This window comes from Aphelocoma coerulescens, chromosome 3 (genome assembly GCF_041296385.1).
Source record: "Aphelocoma coerulescens isolate FSJ_1873_10779 chromosome 3, UR_Acoe_1.0, whole genome shotgun sequence".
NCBI classification, from domain to species: domain Eukaryota; kingdom Metazoa; phylum Chordata; class Aves; order Passeriformes; family Corvidae; genus Aphelocoma; species Aphelocoma coerulescens.
Window position 1 is genome coordinate 25234645 of NC_091016.1, and position 27876 is coordinate 25262520.

At 47.2% G+C, this 27876-nt stretch overlaps 1 protein-coding gene and 2 long non-coding RNA genes across 11 annotated transcripts in view; 2 read left to right on the forward strand and 1 right to left on the reverse strand.

Moving 5' to 3' along the window:
- Positions 1–2100: 2100 nt before the first annotated feature.
- ESRRG (estrogen related receptor gamma) overlaps positions 2101–27876 on the forward strand; it is a 397608-nt gene continuing 371832 nt past the window's right edge. For 4 of the 9 annotated variants that reach the window (XM_069009527.1, XM_069009528.1, XM_069009529.1 and 1 more), the window contains exon 1: positions 24834–24991. Coding sequence is in view for 1 of the 9 variants with exons in the window: in XM_069009523.1 (XP_068865624.1) it covers positions 4999–5000 (2 nt within the window). In the remaining 8 variants the exon portion in view is untranslated. Of the gene's footprint in view, positions 3655–4852; positions 5001–6116; positions 6223–8421; positions 8455–24833; positions 24992–27876 lie in introns of those variants that run through there. The other 5 variants (XM_069009523.1, XM_069009539.1, XM_069009526.1 and 2 more) reach the window with 5 other exon arrangements.
- On the forward strand, positions 6428–7448 carry LOC138107821 (uncharacterized). The gene is made up of 2 exons (XR_011149713.1): positions 6428–6822; positions 6931–7448. It is a non-coding gene; the product is annotated as an uncharacterized lncRNA (long non-coding RNA).
- On the reverse strand, positions 19952–24710 carry LOC138107822 (uncharacterized). The gene is made up of 2 exons (XR_011149714.1): positions 24527–24710; positions 19952–24311 (listed from the first exon to the last, which is right to left on the reverse strand). It is a non-coding gene; the product is annotated as an uncharacterized lncRNA (long non-coding RNA).

The window sequence follows — 27876 nt, forward strand, 5'->3', positions numbered from 1 at the left end:
GCAGTTGCTCCAAGTTCTCTGGCTGGGGTGAATCCCAGCAAAAGCACAGGCCAGAGATGCTGGAGGCTCAAGGTAGACAAGCTGCATGAAAGTTCCTGCCACAGTCTGGCTCACTTGGGAGAGTAAGAAACACAGTTAAGTGTTAACAGTACGTGATGAGATAGCCCCATGCAGACCAAAAACCTCCACTAAAAACCATCCCACCAGCAACAACAAATTCCTTAGCTGAAACTGCGGCTCTCTTCAGAGGGCAAAAAATGAAAAAAAAAAGGAAAGAATTGCCAAAGCAAACTGCTGACTCCTTTTTTCTTATCAAAACACCACAGCATACATCTTAACAGCCTGAAGTAAATCAAATGCGGGACCAGCTGGAACTGGCCAGCTCTTGACCCTCCATTGATATCAGGTATGTGCTGCACTTCTCTGGCAGATTAAATTGTGATCTCAGGTAACTCAGAGCCCCTAAAACTTTCAGTATGGCTGTCAGGACAAGGCTGAAGGTTTTCTTTGGAAAGAGTCACCACTAAAAAATGTTGGAGTTCTTCCCACTAGACGGAGATACTCCATTTCTGATGTCAGATGACTTTGCTCCCTCTATATCTCTTATTTTTAAACTCACCCACAATGAGACAGTGGGACAAAATTCAGACTTAAGGCCAAAGCCTGCAGGTGTGCATGAGAGTAACTGGCAGTCCCCTTTTGCATGAGGAGCTTCCTCTTGGGAGGATTTGGAAGTGTTCATAGAAATGCATCCCTAAAGAAACCTTTCAGCCCAAGAGAGAAATGGGAGAAGATCTGGGAAAAGTTGCTCAGAGCGCATGGAATTGAGAGCAGCTCACAGACGGCGGCTCTGAGGAGAGTGTGCCCGTGTGTGTGATCAATATAATCTATTGCGAAAGACAGCCTCGGTGCTTCTGTGGGGGAAAGAGATTTAGAAAGAAGGTCTTTAATTATTACCTGCAGAGAAGTTAAAGTGTAACTCGGCAGTAACGTACTCCAGTGCCAGTTTTGGGGGGTGGGGGCCGCATCAAGCATCCAGCCTGCCTGAAGTGTGTATGAATGGAAAAATTTAAATTCATTTTAAAACTATGTTTAATTTAACCATGAAGGAAGAAAAATAAGACAAAGCATTAACGAGGCAACAGCAGAGAGAAAAGGAGTTCATCTTTCAGGCTGCTGACCTCTCTTTGTGCTTCGTGTGGGGGAGCTGCCGAACAGGCTCTGGAGCTTGTAGCACCCACGCGTGAGGCTGTGTTCGCCCCTCACTGGTGTTTGTACCACACCTCCCATAGAGCCCAAACCCTCCGCCTTACTGCCACGGCCTTTTCCTCGCACACGCTGCTCAGGGGTTCCGGTCATAGTCCGCCGCCCGCTTTGACCGCCTCCCCCCTTGCCAGGGCCACCGCTGCCCGCGCAGCTTGAGCGGGGCTGCGCGGCGGGCGGGCGCTAAACTTGCACATCTCCTCGCCCCTTTGGAAGATCACCTCCTCCCTACAAAAAGGGCAACGAGAGCCCTGGGGTATCCAGGGTCACGCTGATACGGCGGTGTATGTGTGTATATATATATATAGATATAGATATAGATATATAGACTTATTTTTTTTTAAGGGAGTTTTGCTTCTTTGGCAGGTCAGCGTGCTAATTAAAAGTTGGTCCAGGTTGGTCACTTGCAGTCCCAGATGTGCTATTAACACATAACCAAATTACTATGTTTTTTTAAGGTATCAAAATGCAAAATCTCGATAGAAACCCCATTTCCTCCTTACTATTAACTAGCAGTCGCACAGAGAAAATCATTAGAGCTATAATTAAATATGGGTCTATTTTTGATGAATGTCCTGCAAAATAGCCCCAAAATATGATGTAGTAATTTAATTTTTTTTTTCCTTTGGCACTACAGGTGCTAGCTATGTTTTCCCTCCATTTCCCACACCATGTATATTAAACAGGGAGGGAACATTGCTCTATTGTCGGTGGTGACCCCAGACTTCGCCAGAATATTTTGCTCCTCGGTATAAAATTGTGAAGTGGGTCTCTCTTTCAAAATCTCTATATTGGTTTTTATAATTACCTCGTGGTCTAAACTTCTTCGCAGTCTCTTTCTTAAAGGATGAAAAAAAAAAAAAAATCATGGAAAGAAAGGGGGGAAAAAAAGACAGAAACAAAGTTAGCTGTATTAACATTTGTGTTTGTCTCATCCAGGCTGTGAGTAACTTTCCCGGCAGCGGGTCCTATGTTTCTATAGGCGCCCTGCTGAGGCGCGCGTCTGCCCCTGCCTGCCTGCCCCGCCTGCAGCTCGGCTGACCCCGGCCCCTCGCAGGCCTTGTGCCGCTGCCGCTCAGCCCCCGCCCGGCCGGTCCCCCCCGCGCTCCGCCGCGTCCCCGGGCTCCGGCCCTCGCTTCGCGGAACGTGTGTGCTGCACGCCCCGGAGTGTGATCTGTCGCATTCCGATGGACAGCTAAATAACTCCCAATGTTATTTATTGCAGACAAAGAAAAAAAAAAAAAAAAAAAGAAAAAAATATAAGGAAAACAAGCAGATTGCACCCCCCACCCCCTTTCATCCCCAAGATTTTATTCTTTCTTCTGGAATATTTTCTCCGCCGCCGGTAACACGCAGTTCGCGGCTTTGGTTTGCGCTGCCCTCGGCCGAGGCTGACCTCCGCAGTGCCTCCGGGACAAGCGGCCGCGGCCAGAGACCAGCGCCGGAGGGAGGAACCCGGTGGAGCTCCCGCGACCGCCAGCCCCGAGCCGACCCCAGAGCCCCGAGCCTGGGCAGGCGCTGGGATTTAAACACGGCCGGTCTTGCTGTTACCAGGAGCGCGTTTTGTTGGTTTGGGGTTTTGTTTTTCCTTTTTTTCCCCCCTTTCTCCTTTGTAAGATACGGAAGGTGAATAATGAAATCCCTTTGCTAATAGTTTATGAGCCATGAGATTGGAAATGTGTGAGGACGGACCAGCGCGCCGGGCTGCGCGTCACTCGGGAGCTGTGGGAGCCGGGCGCGGGGAGGAGAGGGATGCCGGGGTCGCCGCTCCGGCAGCGGGAGTCGCCACCGGGGCCGGGGGGGCCGGGGCTGCCCGTGCGGCCGCTGCGTGTCCGCGCGTGGGCCCTTCCCCAGCGGGGCCGCGGGAGGGAGAGCGGCTCAAAGCGAGAGGGCTCGGGGGGCCCTGCCTGACACGGGCTCCTGCGCGGCCCCGCGGGAGGCACAAAGGCAGCGTGAGCCCTGCCCGGCGCTGCCGAGGCTCAGCGGCGGCCGCCTCCGCCGAGGGGCGTGGGGGCGAGCGGGAGCGACCTTTAGAACCAGTTTGGTTCTAACTGAGGGCGCGGCTCTGGCACGGGTGCCGAAAGCCCCTCTCCTCGGCGATCCTGCGGCAGGTCATGTACGCGGGGACGGGGCAGGAGCGGGCGGGAGCGGTGCCGCTGCCCCCCTGCCCGCCCGGTACGCGTGTCGGTGCCACCCGCGCCTGTACAGGAGCGGACATTTCCCATCAAGCCTGTGCCACGGGATGTCCGAGGGCATCGCTACCTCCCTGCCATAAAAACAAACCACTCATCAGCTCCGCTCGGTGTGTGCCATCGAGAGAAGTCGCCGCGGTGCGAACGGGCACCATCTGTCCTGCCATTCCGGGAGACGCAGATATATTTCTTTAGACAGGTCAGCAGTTCTTCCCGGCCAGCCCTGTCAGGCACCTGTCAGGGGAGAAAACCTCTTCATAGCTGCCGCGGTGGGATCCTTATCAGCGGCAGCCCCTCTGCTGACAGGGCCCAGCCTTAAGCTTCCCGCAAATCAATGTCCTCGGGGGACAGGGGGCTGTCGTTACGGGGGGATGCCGAACGTGCCGGTACCGCTCAGACCTCCGACAAAACACGGGAGGGAGGACGGCGGGGGGAGCCGGCCCCGAGGAGCCCCTAGACTGCCCGAGGAAGGCCAGGGTGGGCCCTGGAGCAGGGGGTTCCCCCCGGGCCCCAGCCGTCGGGTCGGCCCCGCTGCCCACGCGCGAAAGGCCGGGCCCCCTGGAACCCCCAAGGACGAGGTTGCGGCGGCGCCCACCCGTGCCCGGGGCTCCGCTGCGCCGGGCGGGACAGCGGCGTGGGGAGACCGCACCGCGGAACCCCCGCAGCCACGTGTTTCGAGGCGCTTTTTCTCGAGTGGGGCCATCGCTCCATGGCTGACCCAAAGCCCCAGTCACACACTTCGTCCCTACCAAAGTACCGCCTTCTTCCCTCCTCCCCCCCCAATAATTCCGACCTGTTTTCTTTCTGTTCCTCACTTGCTTTCAAAATGAGGGCACGTTCAGGGAAGCCTGCCCGCCCGCCTCCTGCATTTCCACACGGTATCGCGTGGACATCTTCCCCCCCCCCCCGCCGCAAAAAAAAAAAAAAAAAAAAAAAAAAAAAAAAAGAAAACCAAACCAACAACAGGCACCACCACCAAAAGAAAAACCTCAAACGCACCGTGTGTTCCCAACTTGGAGTTAAAGTCGGTGCTAACACGGGTCAGTTCCTGCCCCTAGCTGGGAAGGCAGGGAGGAGGATGTAACGTATAGGTAACGTATAGGTTGGTGGGGGGTGGCGATGGGGGGAGGAACAAAAACAACCCCCAAAATAAACAAACAAACAAATCTCGCGCACGATCACAATAAAGTGAAATTCCTTTCTACACACCCACAACTTTAGCTCTGTCTGCTGCCTGGGGGGTTTTAATCTTGCAAAGAGAAAGGGGGGCTCCCTGCGCAAAATTACGCCTTCTTCTCTCATTTGTTAGCTGATTCCATCAAAAAGTTCGCTATTTATAGGCTACACACACGAACCTGGAGTAATACAAACCCTCCCGTGTTGTTGCCCTCGCAAAGTGGCCGGTCCTGAAGCATCTGATCGGGTTTGTGTGTGTGCGCGCGAGTGAGAGCGAGCCACGCAGAGAGCGCTGCCGTCCAAAAGGGGAAAGAAGAGCTCAAGCTGAGAGACTTATTAATTGCTAAGAGCTGCTCTGCCACCAGCCATGTGAGTACCTAACAATGATCACCTTTTGCACAGATGGTCAGCGATCAGGCACAGACACTCTCCGTCCTTTTCCTCCTCCCTCCCCTTTCTTATTTTTTATTCCCCTTCTGTATCATTCCCACCCACCTTTCCTTCCCCCCCCCCTTTTTTTTTTCTTTTTAGTTTGAGTTTGCACGGTTTATTCCTCACGAAGAGGAGGAATGAAACGTGGGCGAGCGCGGGGGAGAAAATGTGCCGGCGAAGAGGAAGGAAGGAAGGAGTGGTGAAGGGAGAGGAGGAGGAGGGTTTGTTAAGCGATCGCCTTGTCCCCTGAGTCCGAGCCGGCTGGGAATTAGTAACAGCGAGATAGCGGAGGTTGTATTCCTCTCTCTTCCTCCGCTTTTTTTTTTTTCCTGGAGCGCTCAGACCCCCTGACAATTATTACCTTGGTATCAACGCGGACAACGGGCTGTATTCATCAAACCTCATTTAGGGGAATTGAAAGGAAATTAAATATAAATAAATAAAGAGAGAGAGAGAGCTCGAGATCACGCGCGGCTAAGGGGGTTTGATCGCTCCGCGTACAGCGATCACTGTCCGTCAGCTCCCAGCCCTCTGTTCAGGCAGGTAGAAAGCGCCCGGAGGAGCACCCCAGTCCCACGGGCTGAGCGTGCGATTTTGGGGTGAGAAAGAGAGCCCCGACATCTCGCCCCCGCCGCCCCTTCCCCGGTGAGGGGGCTGCGAGGGGCAACGGAGGGGGGGGGGGGGACAGGCAGCGCCTTTCTTCCCCTACGCGAGGTCTCAGCGCTTTGCAGGCAGTGCCAGACCTCGGCGTGGCACAGTGCGTGAAACCAAGCCCCACGCAGCAGGCAGGGCACGGCACGTGGGTTTGGGGAATTGCACAGTTGTCTCGAGAGTGGGCAAAAAATGCACTCTGTGATAGGGAACGTGGCTCTCGGAAAGGCAGGTGTCCTGGTTTGTGCAGGAATGCAGGGCTGGGAGACTCCGCGTGGAAAGGGGGTGGGTGTGGAAAGAGAAAGGGAATTTGTTTCCAGCGTGGAGAGGCGCTTTTCTAACCCAACACTCGAGCTCCAATCACACACTCTGAGGTTAGCGTAGCATTAAATTAACAGGGTCGGGGTTATCCAGGGCATTATACCGCGTGCCCGGGATGTAACCTCTGCTCATTTATACACAAAGAAGAGGGAGAGACGGAGTTACATCTGGAAAGCCAAAGAGCACGGTGAGTATCGGTATTCGCTGCTCTCCCTCCCATGCCTGCGAACAAAGTTCAAAGGCGGCCGGTGCGGGACCGGGGCTGGCTCCTCCGAAGCCCCCCGCTCCCTATGGAGGCGGCAGCGCAGCCGCCTTTGGAGCCAGGACCCCCAGCGCAGCCCCTCCGGGGCGAGCCCTCGCTGAACAGCAAGGAGAACTTGCGGTATCTTGGTTAGAACTTTGCTACTTTATGTAGAGAGGGAAAAAAAAATAATGAAAAAAATTGACTTGGATGCAGCGCTATTTATAGGTGGCGGTAAAGGCTCCTTTTCAATAAGCAGCCGTGGAAAAGCAACGTCAGAAAACTGGTTGCTTTATTGATCCGAGGTGCTGGACGGTCACAGCCACGCCAACCAGGCTGCAACTACAAAGTCGCGTCTTCTCTCGGGTTAGGCAGCGAGAAGGGGAATAGGATGAGGGTTTTGCTGGCCACTAGCTTGGACACGATTCAATTCCCAAGCACAGGTACAGGGCAAAAGAGTGTGAGATGGAAGACTTTTCCCTTTTCTTTCAGGCACGCACACAATGCGGGGCACCCGCAGGGCTGAAAGTGGGCCAGGGCTACACGGTAGGTATCAGATCACACAAAGCAGAGGAAAGAAATCCAGTTAAAAATACATTAGTTGAAATCAGAGGACGAGCTTGATTATTTTTTTTTTTTTTCTTTTAAACAAAGGTGCACGTTAGAACAAGCTGGAAGCACTCCTTGTGCCTGACGGTATCCCCCACGCCCATTGGAAATAAAGCAAGAGGCTTGCTCTTTCTTTGCATGTTTTAAACCTCGTTTTAATTAGAATTGCCAAAGTAGGACACCCCGGTGGAAGACGTTTTCAAGTATCCACCTACCTCTCTGCTGTAAGCAGAATTGCTCTCTACTAAATTGCTTGAAACGCAAAATTCTGCCCCACCCCCAGCTTGGTTTGGCACCTACTCACTTTTTCCCCCCGAAATTGCAATCGTTTATGAAAGGTTACTCCATTGGGAGGAAAAGAGAAACCCCAAACACCCAGCAGTAATGAGATGAGTGGACTCTGAGAGCCTCGCTTAGCTCTGTACGACAGGCGATGCTTTGGACAGAGAGCGTCCCAAAAAAAACTCATGCCTTTTTTTTTTTTTTTTTTTTTGAAGTCCCAGATTGGGCGTATCCTTACCCTTCTCCTTTAATTTATTTGATTAAATCATAACCAAAACAGACTCATCAGCTTCTCGTATTTCCTCAGCTGTAACCATACGCGAAACCTTTTATATGGAGACAAGTAATTGGCTTTAGTTAACTCAGGGCACAGGCTGCGCTCAAGTTTTCCTCCCGTTCCCAGGGCTGCGTTTCACGCAAAGTTCCAGCTCTGCCTCACGCTCCTCAGTCGCCAGCCTCAGGTTTTTAAACTGTTTATGCCGTTCCCCACCATTCTCTGATTTCTCTCATGAGGGATGCTCACGGCAGCGGCTTGTGGGACGAGGGGGCTCTTCCCCCTCGGGATTTGGGAGTGGCGGGACTGGTTCAGGGAGAGCCCAGCTCGGTTTGAACTCGGAAGCCCTCCTGGACCGCGTCCCGCGGCCACCCGCATCCCACCTCGGTACCGGGCTGCCGGGTTGTTTCCGCTCCCGTTTACGGGCTAGATATATTTCACCTTCAGGAAAGCGAGGTTCTGTTAGCTCACTTCTATCTTAAATAAAAAAGAAAGAAAAGAGGGGGAGGGGGGAAGAAAAACCTCTTAAAGTTTCTCGGGTAAAGCTCGGGTTTTCTTTGGTTATTACTCAAATGAAGAACCGCGTCAATTAAGTCCAAATTGGAAATGCCTGCCCGAGAAGAATAATGATAATTCCCTGCCATTCTCTAAGAGGTAGTTGCAGGATGGCACTTAGTGCGTGTGGTCCCGAATGACAGGATTGTTGCCCTGCCCGGTGTTTGGCTCTTCCTGCCCCGCTGGCTTCGCTCTGAGGTCGGGCAGCGACGCCGGGCACGGCTGTCCTGCCCAAACCTTCCCTCTCTTCCCTTGCACCCTGCCCCCAACCACACGGGGTTTACACCTCCCACAGCCAGCACAGTATGACCACACCATGAAAACAGATTTAATTACCCCCACCCCTCGAGAGGAGGGTAGGGGCCTTATAGCAACAGGTAACGAAGGCACCTGCAGCTTTTCAAGGTTGTTTAACTGATAGCAGAGGAAGCAGGACGCTGGCCGAAGGCTCGCTTTCGGTAAGACGGGGTGTCAGGGAAGCGGGCCATCAAAAAAGGGCTGTACAGTGATACTTTAGCAAAAGTTTAACGTTGCTGCGAGGGGAGAGGGGCCCCCGCAGCAAAAAGGGACGGCTGCTTCGCCTCGGTTTCTTGCTCGCTGTTTTCGAGCTGCCCCCCAAAGCCCCTCGAGCCGCCCGGCGGAGCGGCCCCGGCTCTGGGACCGCGCTGTGGGGTGGACACGTGTTGCTGTCCCGGGGAACGGGTCGCCTCCGGCCCCCTGCGGGGGATGCTGCCGAGGGTGCTCGGTGCGGGCCCTCGCTGGGACACGGCTGTGCGGGGCAGCCTCCCCCCGCTTATCTCATCGCTGAGAGCACGGCGGGAGCGGGCGCTGCGCGGTCGGGCACAAACCAGACCCCGAGCAAGCCCTGGCAGGGTCCGTGTGAGGGCTCAGAGCCCGGGTGGAGCGCCCACGGCCACCCCGCGGCGTCCCCGCTGAGCAGCCGCCCGGGCTCCGCGGCGGGCGGCCAGGGCTGACCCTGGCGCGGCCGGAGGGGAGGGTCTCCGGCCTGACCCGAAAAGTGGGAGCTCCCCCTCCCCTCCCTTTCCTACCCCTCCCCGGCTCTTTGTTCTTTGCCCCTTTGTTCTTCCTCTCGAAGTTTCCAGGGGGGTTGCTGGTGCGGAGCAAAGTTGCCGAAAGCTGAGGAATTACAATAAGTGGATGTCTGAGCAAGGAAAGAGGGTGGGGGTCCGCTCCCTGGGCTAAGAGCTATTCCCCAAATCCCGCCGCGTTGTCTGCGTGCGCAAGGGGTCGGTGTGGGGTGCTGGAGCCGGGCCGCGCTTGCAGTGATGCTGAAACAGAGGAGGCTTCTGCGGCCACAGCATCAGGGCACCGGGCATCCCCTTTCCCCGTTTAAACACGTTCTGGGGAACAAGCGTCCTTTCGGGTGGGAAAGGGAAGAAAATAATGATAATTGGTGAGCATGTCGTAATGAGATGAGGTGACAAAGATAAAGGCTTTCTGAATGCTAGATTTTAGGGCACACGTATGGTTTGGGATGCACAACCTCAGAATGGTTTTGTCTCCATCCCTTTCTTTTTGCTGTTTTTTGTGCTTGCTTGATAGGGCTGTGGTAAGGTGTTGTCAGGAGTTAAACAAGTTGGGGCTTAATTTCAAAGTAAATGGAATATCTTCACAGAGCAACATCACAGCTTAAAAGAGAGGTTTAGTGTAGTTAATGGGAGATCACAGAGTGGTTCAGTAGTGACAATATTGCCAAAACTTCCCTGGAATAGGAAAACATATTTATTTGGTATAATATGGAGTAGTCTTATCCTCTCTTTACTTAACATTATTAAATGTTAGAGAACTACAAGTTTATTTTGTCTTGCACTAAGAAATCCCAAATAACTTCACAAATATCCGTTATCACAGGATTCTTACATCTCCTCCTGATACGTGAAAGTAGGAAAACACTTTATTTGGGTGAGTTAGGTATTAGAAAAGCTGATGTGAGAAAGGAAGTTTTGATCCGGTGCATTGGAGTAGGTTGCAGGCAGGGCCAGGTCAGAGTCCTGAACTCCAGCTCACTTCCCTAACAGTGCTGCTATGTTCCCACCTTTATAATGGATATCCTGGTTGAATGTATCACTTCAGCGTTTGCAGAAAAGCTGCATGAATGGAATTCTTGTAATCATGAGAATGTCCACAAATATTTGGTGTTTTTACATCTTATAAAATTATAGATCTTATAAAAAATTATTTAAGAAAATATTATATTTGCAGTACTCTCATATTATATAAAAATGCCACAAATGTTTATTATTATGTGCCAAATTTCTGAATTTGTATACCTTTTTTTCTTGTATTCAACAAAGTTGAGAATAAGGTGAGATAAGATTGGGGTTGACTAAACAAATGTTCCAGATTGGGATTTTTTTCATGTGAATACACTAATAGGGATCAGCCCATCCTTCTGGCAGAGGTCAAACCCATTTTTCCAATGAAACGGGGCTTGATTTGAGGTGATGTGGGGCCTGTTCTGGTTTTGCTTTTCCTGATGTCGAGGGCATACAATCCCAATGAGAGATCTGGGAACCTAGCAACTGTAAAACCCAGCTTTAGATATTTCAAGGTGGCAACTCAAACACAGAAGATGTCCATGAAAACTTTGACCTTTATTATTTAGGACCGTGTTTTGCAGCTGAATGTAATAATTGGTCAGTAGCAAGTTAGAGAAAGATATAGGCATTGCATCAGATACTTTGGTGATAGCTCTATTTTCTAGCTGTGTCTCCACCCAAAAGTCTACTGGCTTATTGTTGAAAGCCAGAGGCCAGCAGCTTACTGTTCTGTTTAAATCCCAGTGCTCATAATGTGGTGTTGCAATATCCAGGTAAAAATGTCCAATGCCATTTAGAACAAGGAATCTGCCTTAAGCAATGCTGTAATCAGTAATAGCCAACGTTACTGAGAGCAACAGCTTCTGCAAATGCCTTACTGCCACAAGTTAACCCAAGTACAGCTGTAAATGTGCTCAAAACTAAACAAAAGCAGACGGGTGAGAAGGAGAATAAAAACTTAATTGAAAAAATGGATTTTAGAGAATGTTGTGTGTGATCAACAAAGGCTGTTTCTGTCTCAGTAATGATGATGATTAGAGGGACAAATGATGTTAGTGGGTGCTCGTTCAAATACAGGGTTTCTGCAGCATCAGAAAAACTATTTTCTGATTCAAAAGCATTCACTAAAGAAAGGGTGGTTGCATTTTTTATGTTAATTAGTCTTTTCTTTTTACCTGTTCTTTTTGCTGATGTAGGTAGATTTCCTTTCAGCAGGTGAGAAATGTATATGTATTTTAAAAAATCAAAACAAAACAGACAAGCCCCCACTATTTCCCTTGGAAATTCTGCCATCAAATACAAGTTACTAAATATTGCACAGGATTTTAGAAGGCAAATCTTAACACATAGTTTGGGATTTTATCATCTTGGTTTTTGGAGCATGGGACAAAACTTCTGTTTTGTAGCAGTTTGTTAAACTGATGAGTTGTTTAATTGAGATGTCAGGCGAGACTTTTTACCTCTGCATTTTTATCACCTTTTTCTGTCCATAAGTACTTGCAGAAAATGAGGGGAAAATCCCTATTGTTTTTTGTTTTACTTCCCTTGCATTTGTTACTGTATCTAGAGCAATTCCAAACAGCATCAGTGCAGAGGAATAAGGCATAAAATCACAATAAGGAGGACATTAAAAATGAACACTCTCTGCTTTGTAATAGATACTTCTAGGCATAGGTGTGAATGAATACTGATTCATTTATACAGTTCTTAAATGGAAAAGCTTCAAGTTTACAACAAAGGTAAACAGCATGTCGTGCTGCATTTAGCAGATGTTGGCTTGCTAACTTTAGGAAAACAGAATGGTCCCCTTGACATCCCTGCAGAGAATTACATGTTGATAGAAAGGAAAGGAGAGCACATAACTATAAGAATTTTGTTGAGAATGGAGCATTAACAACTTTAATATTGTATTTATTTTCTTTTATTCATTTATTTCAGCCTTAACAAAGCTAATTTTTTTTCTGCAAATGCCCACGTTTAGTTCTGTTGGTATATACCTAACAAAATTAAAAGAGCCTACATGATAATGCAGATCTCAGGCTTTCAAATGTTATAAGTGCCTTATGTGCTTATTATATGTGTAAAATTACCATTAACCATAGTAAATAGTAGTACATTTTGGCTAAGGTTCAGTTGCTGAATAAATAGCATTTAGATTTTTTCCTTTTATTTTTTTCTTACTGCTATGTCATGCATGGAGAGAGCTGGAGCTCATTTCATCATATAGGATAGGACTACAATTAGGATGTTGACTGAATATTTGCAGAAAAAACTGGCGATAGTGGCGTGCTTCCATTTAAGTATTTCAACTGTTTCAAAATTTGCCATTCTTAATAAATAGAGTAGTAACAATAAACTTAGAAACTACTTCTCCATGCTTATATTCTGTCACAAAAGACTTCTTATTCAAAGCACAAAAATAAGTATTTCTCTGTATTTTCTTAGTGACTCATGACCCTGAAGCACAGCACTGGCATAATACAGGCAATCTCCTTCCCTCAAAATATTTGCAAGAACTGCATGTTATTGCCCACGTGTGGGATTTTGAAAATATGTCAGTAATGTGTAAGTGGCTGTGGCTCTAAACATGGAGGGAGAAAAGATGATAAATCAGTATCAGCTCATTCTAAGTAACTGATTAAGATAAAGGCTCTGTTCTGTTTTCACTGCAGTTAACACCAAAACTCTCGTGACTTTGAATAGCTTCCTCTTATTGTTTGGGTTGTGGAAGCACTCAGAAAACCCAGCCAGCGTTTTGGTTTTCTCTTGCAGAAATACACAGAACTGACATAATCTTCTTTGTAGAAAGCTGTAGTTCCAGGCTTTAATTTCTTCCAAGGTTTCTAGTTAATATTTTTATATTTTTCATCATGCAGTAGGAAATTTGCCCTCCTCCCTCTCCCCTGAAATAGTTATCATGTCCATGCGTGGCATCTTTGGTGTTTTGCGTTAAACTCTTTCAAACCTCCATTCAAATACAGGATAATGATGGTTTGGTTTTTTTTTCATTCATATCAAATACAAATCCTTACATTGATGCCAGTCTTGGGAAGCTGCCAATGAACTGTTGCTGCTAAGTTTAACATCCATCTATGACGGCTGTTAAAATGGGTGAGGAACTCACACGTTTTCTTCCGGTTAGGAAAATGTTCAGGTAGAACTGAACTAAGTAATTCCATGCAGATGCTTATCACTCAATGCTTTCTGAACAAATTAAATCACTATTTACTATCTTGTTTTACCTTATTCTTTCATATTTTTGTATTCACACGAGAAGAGCAAGACATGTAAAATAGGCTTGCAATTTATAATTTAAAATAGCTCTTCAAATGAGGAATTAAAATAGCACAGATCTCTGAACTATAAATAAGGAAATAATTTTTTTCTCTTTCTGACTTGAATTTTCTCTGAATAATTTTCTTCCCTCCTCCCTCCATATTCATCTTGTCTACTTGAAAAATGTTGGAAGTAGTAAGCATTTTAGTAGAATATAGTAGTGACTCTTCTATGTTCAAAGATACTTGAAGTTCTTCATATGTCTCTGTAGAAAGTGTTAAATACTTTTAGGGTGATTGAATCTTTTACATATGTCAAAAAATACTGTAATCCAGTGATGGTTTCCACTGACATCTGGATATCAAAAGGTTTTGCAGCTGCATACATACACGAACTGCTACTGACATCAGGTACTTTTGGGGCAGGTGGTGTATTCAGGTGACAAAAAATAAATGGAGTTTATACTTCTAAATTTGGTGATACTAACTTCTCCTAAACACTGAGTAGAGAAGTTTGCACTTTTTGTTTTTCTTTTTCCAATCTGTAATAACATCTAGCCAGTGGACTAAGTGTGATAGATAAATACAGGTATCTATGACAGATACAGATGTCTGTACACCTCTCTGTCTATCTCTATCTATATATATATATATCTCCCATTAAAGCCTAGGAAAAATTTACTCAAGGGGATAAACTTGCTTTAAAGGAAGTGCCACATAAAAGAGAAGCTTTATGCATCCAATGTTATCTGTCTTGGTAGAATAAAGAAATTACTGAAAATGTAGCATCCAACCTTCCTGAAGCATTTATGTAACGAAGGATCATCAGTAGTAGACCCGTGTAAGTGAGAGTGACTATAATGAGTGAATTATATCTCAATTCCTTTACTGATTACCTGGCAAATAAATTTTCATTAATATTTCAAAATAAAAATTATTTAAGAGGGAAAACATACTATAAATTCAACCATAGAATGCTGGGGTGGTCCGAAGTTTTTTTGATTGTTTGTTATGGAGCAAGCAGTGTTAATAGGAAAATATTCAAAGTTGAGGGGGGAACAATAGCTGAGGGACTGTGACAGGACAGGCACAGATCTTTCCTGAACTAACAGAAGATGCAGACCAAATCATTTGTCACTGGAGTGTTAGGATCTTTCAAATCACATTGAAGCTAGTCTTATCGCTAAGGCTGGCATCACATCCATTGAAATCACTGAGATTCATGTTCCATAATCTGGGACTTCTGCAATCATTACTAATTTTTGAGTGGCTTATTTTGATATTAATAATTTTAAATGGTTGGGTAGAACAGATGTGGTAAACCTGTGATTGATTGTAATACTTGACATTTAGCAGCTGAGCTTGTTCTGTTCATCCAAGGGGCACCAAAGACATTATCCTGACTTTCATATAAGGGAACTGAGGCACAGAGAGAGAGAAATGACTCTCAGAAGCCCAGGTTCCCAGTGATATGTTGGTGATCAATTTAGGAATACAGAGCAGCTTGCATATACCTGCTACACACACGCTGTATCCTCATAAAGTGCATTAATTTCATGGTGCCTTCACAAACTCCTAAAATCTTTTTTCAACTATTTCCTCTAGAGCTTTGTGACACACTTTCATTTAGTGGCAACCCTTCATTCATCAAATGTCTATAAAGCTTGTACCTTGTGGTCACCTGTATGAGGATTGGAAGACCTGTTAATCTTTCCACTCCCCAAATAACTTCTGTATTTTTTTAACTCCTGTATTTTTAAGTGCAAGAGCAGAATTATGTGAAATCAGATGGAATTACTCTTGCATAGCATTTTTTGGACTGAGGGCATGGAGAGGAAAACTAGGATCCCATTTTGTACTTGCTCGTGGCAGCATAAAGCTGAGGCAGAAAACCTGAGCTGTAATGGAAAATAGTGAAGGGCCATTTCTATTGGACTTGTACCTAAAGAACTGCCCCAAGAAGCAGCAAGTGCTGCTGGAACGGAAGAAACTGCTTCTGGATGTTAACTCTGAGTGGTCTTGGTAACTCAGAAAGAAATCTGATATCCTAACTGCACAGGTAGAAAGCAACAGTCTCCTAACAACCGGAAATTACTACACCAATCTCTCAAAAATCATTACTTGTACAAAAGAGTTAAAAAGAAAATAAATTGGTTCTCCTATCATGTACCTGGCTGTAGCAAGTGAGGTTAGGAATATGTTTTTACATTGTAGCCATTAAAATGAATGACTGTTGATTGTGGTCATGCTTTCCCTTTTTCTGTAGTCTTAACTGAGCACCCACGTCCCAAGGGCTCAGAGCAGGGGCTGAGACTTAGCTGTGCCTGCAAGCCTGATAAGCAGAACACTGACGTTCTTGGGAAAATTCCATAAGGATTTGGATGGGGTGTTTGTGCCTCTACTTCTCAGCAGAAATTTAGTAGCAAAACATTATGGTGGATTTTCTAAACTAGTGAGTTTGTTCTACAGCAAGGAACTGTATCATAGTATCCAGTAGCACAGTGCAAAAATTTGCTCTAAGTAAAATGATCCTTGGTGAAATAAGTGAGTAGAAGGAAATAATGGACACAACTAAACTCTGGGTACTGTATATAAAAAAGTGTTAGTTAAGAAAAAAATGGCTTGATATCAGTCAGTAATGTGAGTTTTCCTGATGTTTCTTTTACTTCTCCTGTAACTAAAATGAGAACTGGTTGCAGCATAAGGGAATTTCAAGAACATGTTAAGCAATGATGTTTTATGTGCACCTTGTAGTGGGCTGGTGGACACAGTAACATAATACCAGGCTGAAAATTTTCTGCCAAATAAGAGCCATGTTTGGCCATCTCACGGGAGAGGGTAAACGGGGACGCAGAGATCTTTGCAAGGGAAGCAGTTCCCCAATGTTACCTTCTCTGTGCCCTCCCCTGCAGAATCCCATTCAGAGGATGAGCTCCAGCTTGGCAGCCTGGCTTGCCAGTCCTGCCACACCTGGCTGGACACCAGGTCTCTCCTCCTGTGCCTGCTTTTTGCTGTGCAGAAAGGCAGTGCCAGGTGGCTACGGCTGTCCTCTTTTCTTCTCTCCTTTTGGCTGGAGCTGCCATCTGACCAGAGGGGTAACATGGGGAAGGCTGATCCCTTCCATGACCTGTTTGGGGCTATGATTGCATAGCCCAAAATTGAAAAGACAGTCCTCTGCAGTGAGTCTCCTGCTTTTGGTGAAAATGCTTGGCACTCTGCCATCCAACTGCAGAGCAGATTAAATGACTGGCACTATTCTGAAGCACCTTTTATTTTCTACTTCACTACCTACAAGTAGATATATACAGATTTTGGGACTATCTTTTATATTCCTTTCTGAATCTTCTAAGAAGACAAAAACAAGACCAAAATTATCCCTTCTTTATTAAAGTCATTAAAAACCCCACTCTGACAACCACAACCCCAAAATCTATTGGAGCATGTATTTCTACAGAAATTGATAAATTGGTACATATTGTCTTATATATGACAAAGCTCCTAAAGCTTTTTAAACTTGATGTTTGTAAGCTATTAACAAACCATGATTCAGTAATGTAGTGGAAATAGCATAGCTAAAAAGGAAATAACTTGCCTCCTTGGCAGAATTATCATTACCCTGCGTGTAGGAAAAGCCTTCATAGCTGGCTGCCTTTGCTGCAATCACTGGTGTACTTTTTTCCCAGGATATCCCATTGTTTGCCACTCTCCTTCTGCAATCATTTTTGTAGTGCTTTTGGATGCAGGAACTTTTTCCGGTGAAACATTTTGTACAGCACCTAACAAATTTACCATCCTACCCTGGATAGTGCTACTATGCTGTAAATGCCTAATGAGAACACATCTCTGGTAGTGTAAATCTGGTGCAGTTACCCTGTTTTTTGTAGCAATTGCTCTGCACTGACACTTAGTTGGGTCTGACAGCAGCAGGTCTCTTGCTCTGCCTTTTGTGGCAAGAGAGAAGGACCTACTATTTTGGGAGTTACTTCTGCCAAAAGCTGAGACCTGTAATCCTGCTAACATCAGAAGGAGAGGAGAACATGCAGCTCTTGGCAGCAGCGAGCCCCACTAATTTCTGCACTGCCCAGAAATTAACTTCAAGAGTCTCAAAATTGTCATTAAAATTCAATTGTTTCCCTTCACATTTAGACATCCGCCCATGGAAAAACACCCATTGTGTAACTTCTCCCCCTCTCCCTGGAGGATGGGAAGGTTGCAGCCCTAATGGTGGCTGAAAAGACAGAGGCAAGAAAATGAGCTTACCTTGCTGCCCTAAAGTTAAGCAGTAATCCACATGGCACCAACACTGAAATACCTAATAATTTGGATGTAGAATTTAATTGCTAAATATTTCCCATTGGTTCTGCTTCTGTCTTGGTTATATAAATATCTATAACTTTATTTTTTATTTTCTTGCTTTTTTTTTTCCCCTGTATGATATGACCAAAATACCATGGAAAAATGCAACATCAATTTTTTAATTTGAAAGTAAAGATTGGATTCTCACCTAGGATAAACTGGTATGACTCCCCTGGGCTCCCATTGGCTGCATATCTGATTTCTAGTCTGTGGCTCTGACCAGGTAATTACCAAATAAGACTTCACCATATCGTAAGATTCATATATAGTAACGGAATTCAGGGTTCTGACTGAGGTTAGGCATTTAAATGTAAGTAAATGCCTTGGTCTGTGGAATAAGATATTTTCACTTTTCTCATAATTTTCCATCAAGAACAACTGGGATAGAACTGGCGTTCTCTCCTTCCCACTGGCCTCTTGGCCATCTGCTAAGGCCTGCTGGTTTAGGAGGAAGAATGAGTTCAGTATCACATTCCACTTAGGGGTCTAGAAATGAGCATCTTTAATGCACACCAAATGAGCTAAATTACAGGGGAGTGTTTCCAGCAGGCATTCCAGGGCTGTGAATACAGCCTGGGAATCCATGGGCCAGCATGCTTTGTCACCCTGGCTGATGCTTAGAGGCCTCTCTACATGCTTCTGGTACACCATTTTCTACCTGTATCTATCCCATCTTTGCAAGCACAGCTTTTTGTGTGTGCCTGGGGATGTACTGACGCATTCTGAAAAGTTAGAAGACTCACTGAACTTTTGAAGCTGGATAATGTCAATGTGCTTCAAGCAGGGTCTAGATGGAGTTGAGGTCCTTCTATCCAAAATTATTTAAGACCTAATATTGACCTATCCATCTTTTAACTTAACATGCCAGGTGAAGTTGTACAACCTCAGGGAAGATACAAACAGTGTTGAGGTTCCCTAACCAAGTGTCTTGGGTGCTTTCTTCTCTACTGCAATAGTATCAGTTCCTCTGTCATTATATAAAACAAAACACTTGGAGAATTCAAGTTCAGGGATGAAGGGTTTTGTGTTTGCTCTTCTTCCAGTCTACAAACTATTCTATGCATAGGCTGCTTCCACTCTCCTTTTGAAGCTCTACCATCAGCGTTTAAGGTCATTCAGGCAAGAGAAAGGAAGTAGCAGAGAGCATGACTGTGGCCTCCTGTGAAAACATTGAATTATGTGGGGTAATCCTGGATTTCTGACTTCCAGGACTCCTTTGGCACTTACACATTAAGAATAAAATACATTAATGGGCTTTTGAGAATTCCTGCGATATGACCTTAATCATAGATAGAGCCAATCTGCCATTAAACATAATACCTTCTTGATAGCCACCTCCTGCAACCTTTGCCATTAAGGTCTGTTTGGAAAGGCAAGAGGCATTCTGGAAATCTTGTAGTGAGTACCTGCACCCCCAGGAGTTGGGCCCATCATGTACTGTTTTGCACCTGTACTTTCCCCAGTGTGCTGCCTGTCCCTTGCACACACAGCACGGCTGCTGAAGTGTAGGCTCTTAATCGCCTGTTGGTTTAATATTTGTGCAGCATGTCAAAGGGGAAAGGGCTTAAATTCTGTTTGCATTTTAAATAACTGTCTTGGCAGTTATACAATCCACAGTGTTTATGTTTTTACGGAATGCACCATTTGTGACTGTTGTTTTAAGAAGTGCAGATACTAAACATGGCCAAGCAGGTTCTACAGTGGGTCCGGCCTGGGTCAGCCTCATACTGGCTGTCAAGGGCATTTGGAGAGGTGCCACTTAGCACTGCACAGTTTGCCTGCTTGTACTGGCATATTATAACGTGGTGATGGCAGTTTGGCAACTTTTATCTGTATCAAGCAAGCCAAATCCTGATCCCTTTACTTACAGCTAGTTCAAACTCCTCTGATGCTAGACTCAACTCTTGTAAAAAGCCAGATGGTAGAAACTAAGAGCTGAGCTTATTCTGAGCAGATTTGGATCTCACATTAGTTGAGGGCCCCACCCTGAATCCTGATCTCTGATAAATTAACTTTTTAATGTTTCATTACTGCTAGGGTACAAGCCAAATGTCTACGCAGATATTTATGTTCCAAGAGACAAATGCAAGCTCATTTTTTTCTTCTGATTTATAAGTATGTTATGTTTTACAGACATGAGTAACTCATGTGGGATCTTTCCCACAGAGTAAAACCAATGTAAATTCACATGACTCAGGGATTTGTTTCAATGCTCATGTATAAGCTCTCATTAGAAATGATTATGCTTGAAGATCAAAAGAAAGTACACTCACTTGTATTAATGTTTAATGCATAATTCACATTGTTAGAACAAAAAACAAAACAGTCGGTGGTTGTTACGACAAATATCAAACATTGGCACTACTAACCAACTCCCACAGAGGATCCTTCATTGCCTGGCATTGGCTGCGCGCTGAGATTTCCTCTTGCGTGTGCCATCGTCTCGGAGATTTAAAGACACCTTCCCCACTGGATGAGTAATGGCCCTGCAATGACAGGAGTGGGGGAGAGCCAGGATACCCCACCACTGCAGGTGGATCCAACGCTCAGAAACCTCTCAGCAGAAGCAGGGTGTACAATAATCCAATTTTTTTATTCAAGTGGGATTTCAGATCAGGCATGCTCCTATAAAACTCTAATTGCCTTCAATCTGAGTGCAATATCAGGCTTAATATTTGAGCCTTAATATCAAGACCCATGGTCAAAGTCATCCAGCACCACTGAATTTGAGTACTTGATTTCTCGTTTACGTTTGTTCACGTTTACCTTCTTCAGTCAATGCTTATTTTGTTACCAGAATTATTCTTACTTAAATAAGCAGATTTGGCGTGAGGGAGTTGTAGGTGAAATCCATTCCCTATATCCTTAACCAAGACAAGCACAGTAGGGCAAAGCCATGCTTGTAATCACAAAATGAGAATCCTGTAGGCATCATTGCCTGTTACACGGAGTAGCTGGGGCTGCTTCATTTGTGTAAGGGAAGACCCCGGCTAATGTGTGACACGTTTTTGTTCGGTTTTTCTCCCCCCAAAAAAGCAAACCAACCAACAATCTTAAGTTTAAAGGTTAGGAGGCTTCATTCACATCAGAGAATCACCTCGGTTCCATGGGTATCCATGGCATGGAATGACACTGAATGACATTTGACAAACTTTGTGCTTGGCACGAGGTCACAAAACATATTGTATGTTCTCATTATCAGTTCAGTCACTTTCCCATATGCAAGTGATGCAATACACCTGATTCAGAGCAGAGGCAGGGTGGCTGCCTGGGTTTCAGGTAGGTTCTCCCTGATTCAGACCTCTGTAAGCAAACTATAAATTAGCTCTCTATTCTTAAGGTGCCCCTCCTGAAGGCCCTGCTGTACTGCAAACTCTTCTGTGAGAGTCTGTGAGGTTCCTCATTCAGGAACTAAAATTGCTGAATCAGACTGGGTGCTATTACTATGAATGGAATGCAGTCAAATGGATCATGGGTGTCTCAGAGAGCAGAGCAGAGCTTTGGCATTTGTTTTCCTTTTGTTTGGAACAACCCGCTCAAAATATTTATGATTGAGAAGCCAGTGTTTCTTTCAGTAAAGAACCTTTTGTCCTCTTTAGGGCAGCTGAGAAGGTATTTAGAGTATATACTGGTTAAACTGTTTTAGTGGAATACACATGGCATTACTATCTTGAAACTCATCACAAATACATTTCTGTTGTGGGGTTTTTGTTGAGGAAGAAAAACCTGTAATGAATTAAATATGCTTCATGAGGAAAGAAGTAGGTCAAATGTTGGGCTAAATTAACCTCATGTTATACAAAATGACTAAATTCTGTTGTTTTCACCTGTGGGACTCTGGACTTGTCTACACACCAAATTATTTCAAGGCACTTATTAGGTACCGCAGTAATTACGTTCAACTAAACCCATGTGTAGACAACTCTTACACCAGTGTAACAATTCAGTTTCTTGAATTACCTTAATCCACTTTGAAAGTGGATTAAGTGAAACCAGGAAACAACTCGGTCATTCTAGAATGAATAAACTATCTGAACACAGTTCTGCTTTACATTCACATCCGACCTTATTCCAGCATAATTTTCCTGGGCTGAGAGGTTCTTAGGATATATCTGCATAGCAAATGAATGTGTGATTACAGACACACCAACCCTTCCTCTACTCTCACTGGCATGAGTAACAGCAGTAATGAAAGATGGTAGCACAGACTCCAGTACAGCCTATTAACTGGAGCATATATATGCAGTTAGTTGTGAGCAGCCTCTGCTGAAATCCACCTCATCACACCCTCGCTTCAGACACAACTCACGTCCCTTAGCCGGATACAGGGGCTGGGAATGCCTCTCTGCATCTCCAGTGTGTACACACCAAAAACTGCATGTGTGATAGGACTGCACAGCAGAGCTAAATGGGAACCAGGTGAATTTAACTTCAGAGGTTAATCACACTGGAGAAGACGCAGGGTTCGCACATTTTTAATATACACACCTCTGACAACCAAATAAAGTGTCAGCTGTGTGACTGCAGAAGCCAAATTAAATGTGCTGTAGACAAGCACAACTCAGATGACTTCACCAGGGCTGGATGTGACTCCATAGTTGAGATCTTGCTTATTTGGCTGATACTTGTTTTGTTACCTATCTGCTCATTTATTTTAATGAAATTAATGCATTTTAATGTTCCTTTAAGCACACTCCAAAAATAGCAATTTGATTAACTAATTCACTTTTAAGAGTCTAACAATCACAATGAAAGATCTCTCTGTTAGCTGAGGTATGGTGTAATTGTAACTAGCATCTTGGGTAGCTATGCCATACCCTTTTACACAAATTCCCCACGTCAATCAAAAGAGCCTCACTTAAAAATGAGTGGTGAAATAACAGACAACAATCAAGCTGTACACACTGCTTCTCAAATCTACGAAAAATATGTGCCAGTAATGTACTCTGTTGAGACAGCAGAGTTAAAACAGGTAAGAATTTAGCATAAAAGCAGTTAAAAATTATTTCAGAACAGAAACATGTAGCAAACTTGTCTTTCTAGCCAAGCCAGAAAGCATCCTGAGTAGTTTAGGTTTAAAAACAAACAAACAAAAAAAAACCAAAACAAAGCAGAAACAAAAACCCCAGTGCTTTCAATTTCAGGCTTCTTAAAATGATGCTTGGACTGTACAATATTCCAAGAATGATTTATTTTTCCCCCAACTCTTTTTCCAGTTGCAATAGGTGCTCCCACCATTTAAAATAATCTGCTGCTAAGGGCACTGAGCCCAGCAACAGAGAAGGTGTACACTGATTTCTCCCTGACTTTATCGCCTTATAAAAACTGGAATTGCAAAACCTAATTAGTAACAATATTAAGCAAAGGCAATCTTCCCTTTTATTGTATTTAAATGAGGAAAATGAAAATATTAACGCTAATATTAAGGCAGAACAGAGGCAGTTGCAAAAAATAATTTAGTTTCGGCCCTGCTACATGCATCACTTCACGAACTCCGCTGCGCTAGTTACCTGTGCATTGGCGATGTTGTAACTTGTTATTATAATAGGTGGTGTGAAAAGCAACACAGAAGAGGGACACTTGTCTCAGGGCTCTGCTGGGACGCTCTGCGGTCGCAGAGTAGGTGGTGTGGTGCTGCAGCAATGTGTGGTAACAACTGGTTTTTAGATGAAGAAGCACTTAAACTCAGGCTGCCATGGGTAGTTTAAGCGAGGCCTAGTTCTGGGAATACTTTTGCATGCGAGTTAAGTCTCACGTGTGAAAATGTCCTCGGAATTTAGGGGGAGCGTTCATGGAGATTTGCAGGATCTGGCTTTGCGAAGCGCACGAACCCAGGGCAGCGGATGCGTGTGGCTGCTGCCATGGCCGGGCACAGCGCTGCCAGCCTGCTCGGCGGTCACAGCGGCCCCGGGGCTGCCGCAGGCCCCGGCTCGCTCTGCTTTAACGCAAACCCTCCCGCTTCGGGAGCAGCTGCTCGGCTGCCCCAGCAGCAGAGGTGGGAGCGATGGCTCAGGCTCCTCTCACCGAGCCCCGCCAGGGTCTGCGCCAGCCCTTGGCTCTCCTCGGCGGCGACGCCATTGCGCAGCCCGGTGCCCCAGTGCGGCCCGGGCTGCCTGGCCCGCAGCGCCCCCGGGGCACCCCGGCTCCCGGCGGGGCCGTGGGGCGCTGTGCGCCGGGGGCTCCCCCGCCTTCCCTGCAGAGCCCTGCAAGGGACTGGGGGGGCGCGGCGCCGGGCCTGCACGGCAGCAGCGGTGCGGCATCCTCGCTCCTCGCCCGGCCTCCTCTGGCATTCCGGGTGCTTTTTTGTCTTTTTTTTTTTTTATTTACTGGGGGTTTTTTGTGTGTGCGCCGTGCCCGTTCCCCCGCCCCCGCCGGCCGCTCGGCACATGGCCTGCTAGTGGCCGGCGGCGCGTGTGTCCCCGCGTCCCCTGGGCGAGGTGTCCCGTCCGCCGCCCGCATCCCGGCCGTGGGGGGCTGGCATCCCCTCCCTCCCCATCCCCCCTTTTCTGCAGTCGCCTTTTTGTTGTTGTTGGCTTTTTTTTTTTTTTTCGTGGTTTTGTTTGTGTTTTTTCCAGGTGGGACGTGGCGGTGACCGGCGAGGCTCGCCCGGCACTGAATGTCACCCTGAAGGTAAAATGAAAGACACGGAGATGAACGCATGCCTGCGCCCCGCGCCGCCGCTCCCCCGCGCCCGCCGGCGAGCGGCCGCCACCATCGCGGGGCGGCAGCCCCCGCCGCGCCCCGGATTTCCTGTCCCGGCTTTTCGTTACTGCGCCTTAAAAAAACCAAAAAATCAAAAAAAAAAAAAAAATCCGCATGCGAAAGAAACGTGCACGTACCCGGTAACGAGCCCAGGAAAAACCCGGCCGCTTCCCCCTGCTCCTGCCAAGTTATCATTGGGAACACAGGCAGGCGCCGTGACGTCCCGGGTCAGGCCGAGTGCGGACCGGCGCTACCAAGGCGGCAGGGAGGCGCGGGGACGCCGCCGGGGCCGGGGCCGCGGGGACCGGGGCCGCCGCCGCCCGCCCGCCGCCGCTCTCCGCCCGCCGGGCCGCGCCCGCCGCCGCCACCGCCCCCCGCGCCCCCCGCGCCGCCGCCGCGGCGCCGCTCGGCCTCCCGCCCGCCGGCGGCTCCCCCCTCGCCGGCGGAGGTCGCGGGAGCCCAGTTAAAGGAGGCGTGTGTAAAGATTTTGCAATGTCCCTGCATGGTGTTGTAGACTTTCCTAGCAAAGAAACCGGCTTCGGCTTCTTTAAAATCCCCGACGACTCACCTGATTAACCTGCCTGCGGTTCTGAGCTGACCAGGTAAAGCGAGCCCCCGCACCCCGCACCCCCCCGCACCCCCGCCAGCTGACATTGCATGGGGGGCATGTTTGTGCTTGGAGATGAGCCGCTGCCAGGAGCGCTCTACCCCCCCACCCCCCCCCGCCCCATTCCACCTTCAGCCCTTGCCAATTGCACTTGCTCAGAGTCATTCCCCCCAAAAAAATCCAGCTTTGGAAAAAGCCGCACGACAGCACCGGCCACCCGGGGTTCAGTGGCTCTCGCCTCTCGGACAATCATTTAGAATTACTGGCCCGGGTGTGTGTGTGGGGGGGGTAGGGGGAAGAAGGGAAGGAGAATGATTTTTTGGCTGCTGACAGATGCTACCCCGCAGGTTTTGTGTGTGTGTGTTCCTCCCGCCCAGGGTCAGGAGTGCTGGGAAAGTGACGAGGCTTTAACCAGCAAGAGTTTAGGGCCGGGGTCCCGGGGTGGCTCCGGCGGCTGCGAGCGGAGCAGGGGGACCGGAGTCTCCCAGCGGGTGCCGGGGCGCGCGTGTCTGTGGCGGCGGCTGCCCGGGCCGCCCGGCCCCCCCCGCCGTGCCCGCTCGGGAGCCCCGAAGTGTCCCGGCTGCGGCGCGGGGCGAGGCCGGCGGGGGGGCCCGTCCTCGTCCCCGTCCCTCCCCCGCCGCTCGCTCCTTCCTGGAACACTTGTGCGGGCGGCCGGCGGGAGCGGAGCAGGCCCGGGGGGAGCCCTGCCCGCCGGGCGGGGGTCAGGGCGCTCCGCTGGCGGCCCCGGGCGGCGGGAGCGGCGGCGTGGCCGCCCCACGCGGGACGCGCTCCGCGCCGCCCGTGCCGGGGTATCGGGACCCGCGGGCGGACGCGCGCACACAAAGGCAGCGGGGCCGCGCGCTCCCGGGATCAGGAGGGGCGCAGGAAAGTGTGCGAAGTCCACGCACTGCTCGCTCCTCCTGGCACTTGGCCCTCCCAGCGCCGGCCGTGGGGAGGAGGGGGTTTGGGGAAGCGGCTGCCTGTGGGGTCTGAGTGTGACCTGGCGGTGAGGAATTTTTTTTTCTTTTTAATTAAAAAAAAAAAAATTTTTTTATTTTCCCCTGGTCATTAATGTGATGAAGGCATGACTGGTCTGGAGGTACATTTTGAAGTGCTGCAGGGGATGCACTCCGTGTACTGGTTCTAGTTAATATGTTTTTCGTGATCCCAGAGAAGAGAGGACTGCATTTAAGAGATGACTAAATAATGGGGGAGGGAAGTAAAAATGAGTAGAATATAAAGGAGACGAAAATGAAGGTGAATGGTAGTGTGGGAAGGCAGGCACTGAGCAGCTTGGGTTTCTCTCCTGTAATTCTCCCCCTCCTCTATAGTGTACCCCCATCCCACTCCACTCCCGCCCCCTGGAATCCTGTCTTTTCATACTATTAAGGAGATTCTTATAGTAAACATAACACAACAGAAAAACAGATGACCCCCCCACCTCTGCTTGAACCTATCGCTGTCTGTGACTGGGAGGGAAATCTGAGTGCCCTTTGTATAAACCCACCAAAGTTTTAGGCATTTATTAGCTACCCTGTTTAAAATACAACGTATAAAACTTGCTTGATACATTTCATTGTTACTTCCCTGTTTTATTTCAGAGGACAAAATGTTCTGGTGTGGCATGCCTACCCTCACTTTCAGAATGAGAGTAGTTTACAATATAACCTACATTAGATTATACATGGTGTATGCGTTGCATTTCCACTGAAAATAGCCAAAGACTTAGAATGATGAAGCGACTCATGTGGTTATGATCTTCCTTGTCTTGGGAGCATCAAGGTAGCTGTGGTTCAGTGTTCTGGGGAGGGGGGCTCCGTGGTCTGGGGCGTTTCATGTCTCTACAGGAATCTGGCAGGTCTCCTTTTAGAGGACTTTAAAAATGTGCCAGGGGCAGGAGAAGGTAAACACGACATTCAGCATGCTCATTATCAAAATAAGGAAAACAAATCGATTGCATTAACTGTCTGTGCAGCATCACAGTTATTCCACAGTATTTTGTCAGAAATTAAAAGGTTACCACTAAAGTACTATATCCATATCTCCAGCCTGGCACCACTTATTACTGCAATGGTATTTCAATATTAAGTGATCTTAGAGATATTTCGTCTTTCATTTTGAATCCTGAATTTGAATCAGCATTAGGATGTCAGGGCTGTGAGATAAGGTATAACAAACTAAGTAGACAGCTGAAGGGCTCCTGGTGAAGGTGTTGCTGAGAAGGATATCTTGGGCCGTTCGCAGTAACCTTGTTTACAGGGACATTTCAATTGCAACCTGAATTTCAGCGAGAGGCTGCCTGGACTAATGCCTGCTTGTCTGAAACCCATCACAAGTGTCTTTCGCACTCTAAACCTTCTCTCTGCCTTGCTTGCATACTCGTATCAACTTTTCTGGAAGGTTAGGATGATTTTCTGATATGAAAATTAAGATGTTTTCCTAAGAGGAACACTGCTCTTTGAACTCGTGTACATTAGCAACAAAGTATTCATGAGGTTTGATTTTTTTTTGGTTCTCTGATGTGTCAGGATCAGTAGTTGCACCAGTCTTTTTAACTTCACGTATATGGCTTTGATTTATTATATTTTAGCTTCGGCAGTTTCGAGCGTATTTTGCAGCACATGAAGTCGGTTCAAGTCAGAATGTGGAAAAGAGGCATATAGTAACAAGGAACAGTTTTGTAGTGATCTGCTAATTTTTTGTTTTCTTTTCCTAAAGCTGTTCCAGGAAAATCACGTGAATTTAGCGAGTGGGTGCTAAACGCCAGCAGCAGCATTGATGAAGAAAAATGCTGTTGAAATACTTTGGAATAATAAATAGGATATGTAATGGTCAACCACAAGATAAACATTTTACACGGTGTTTTTATGGCTCTAAATT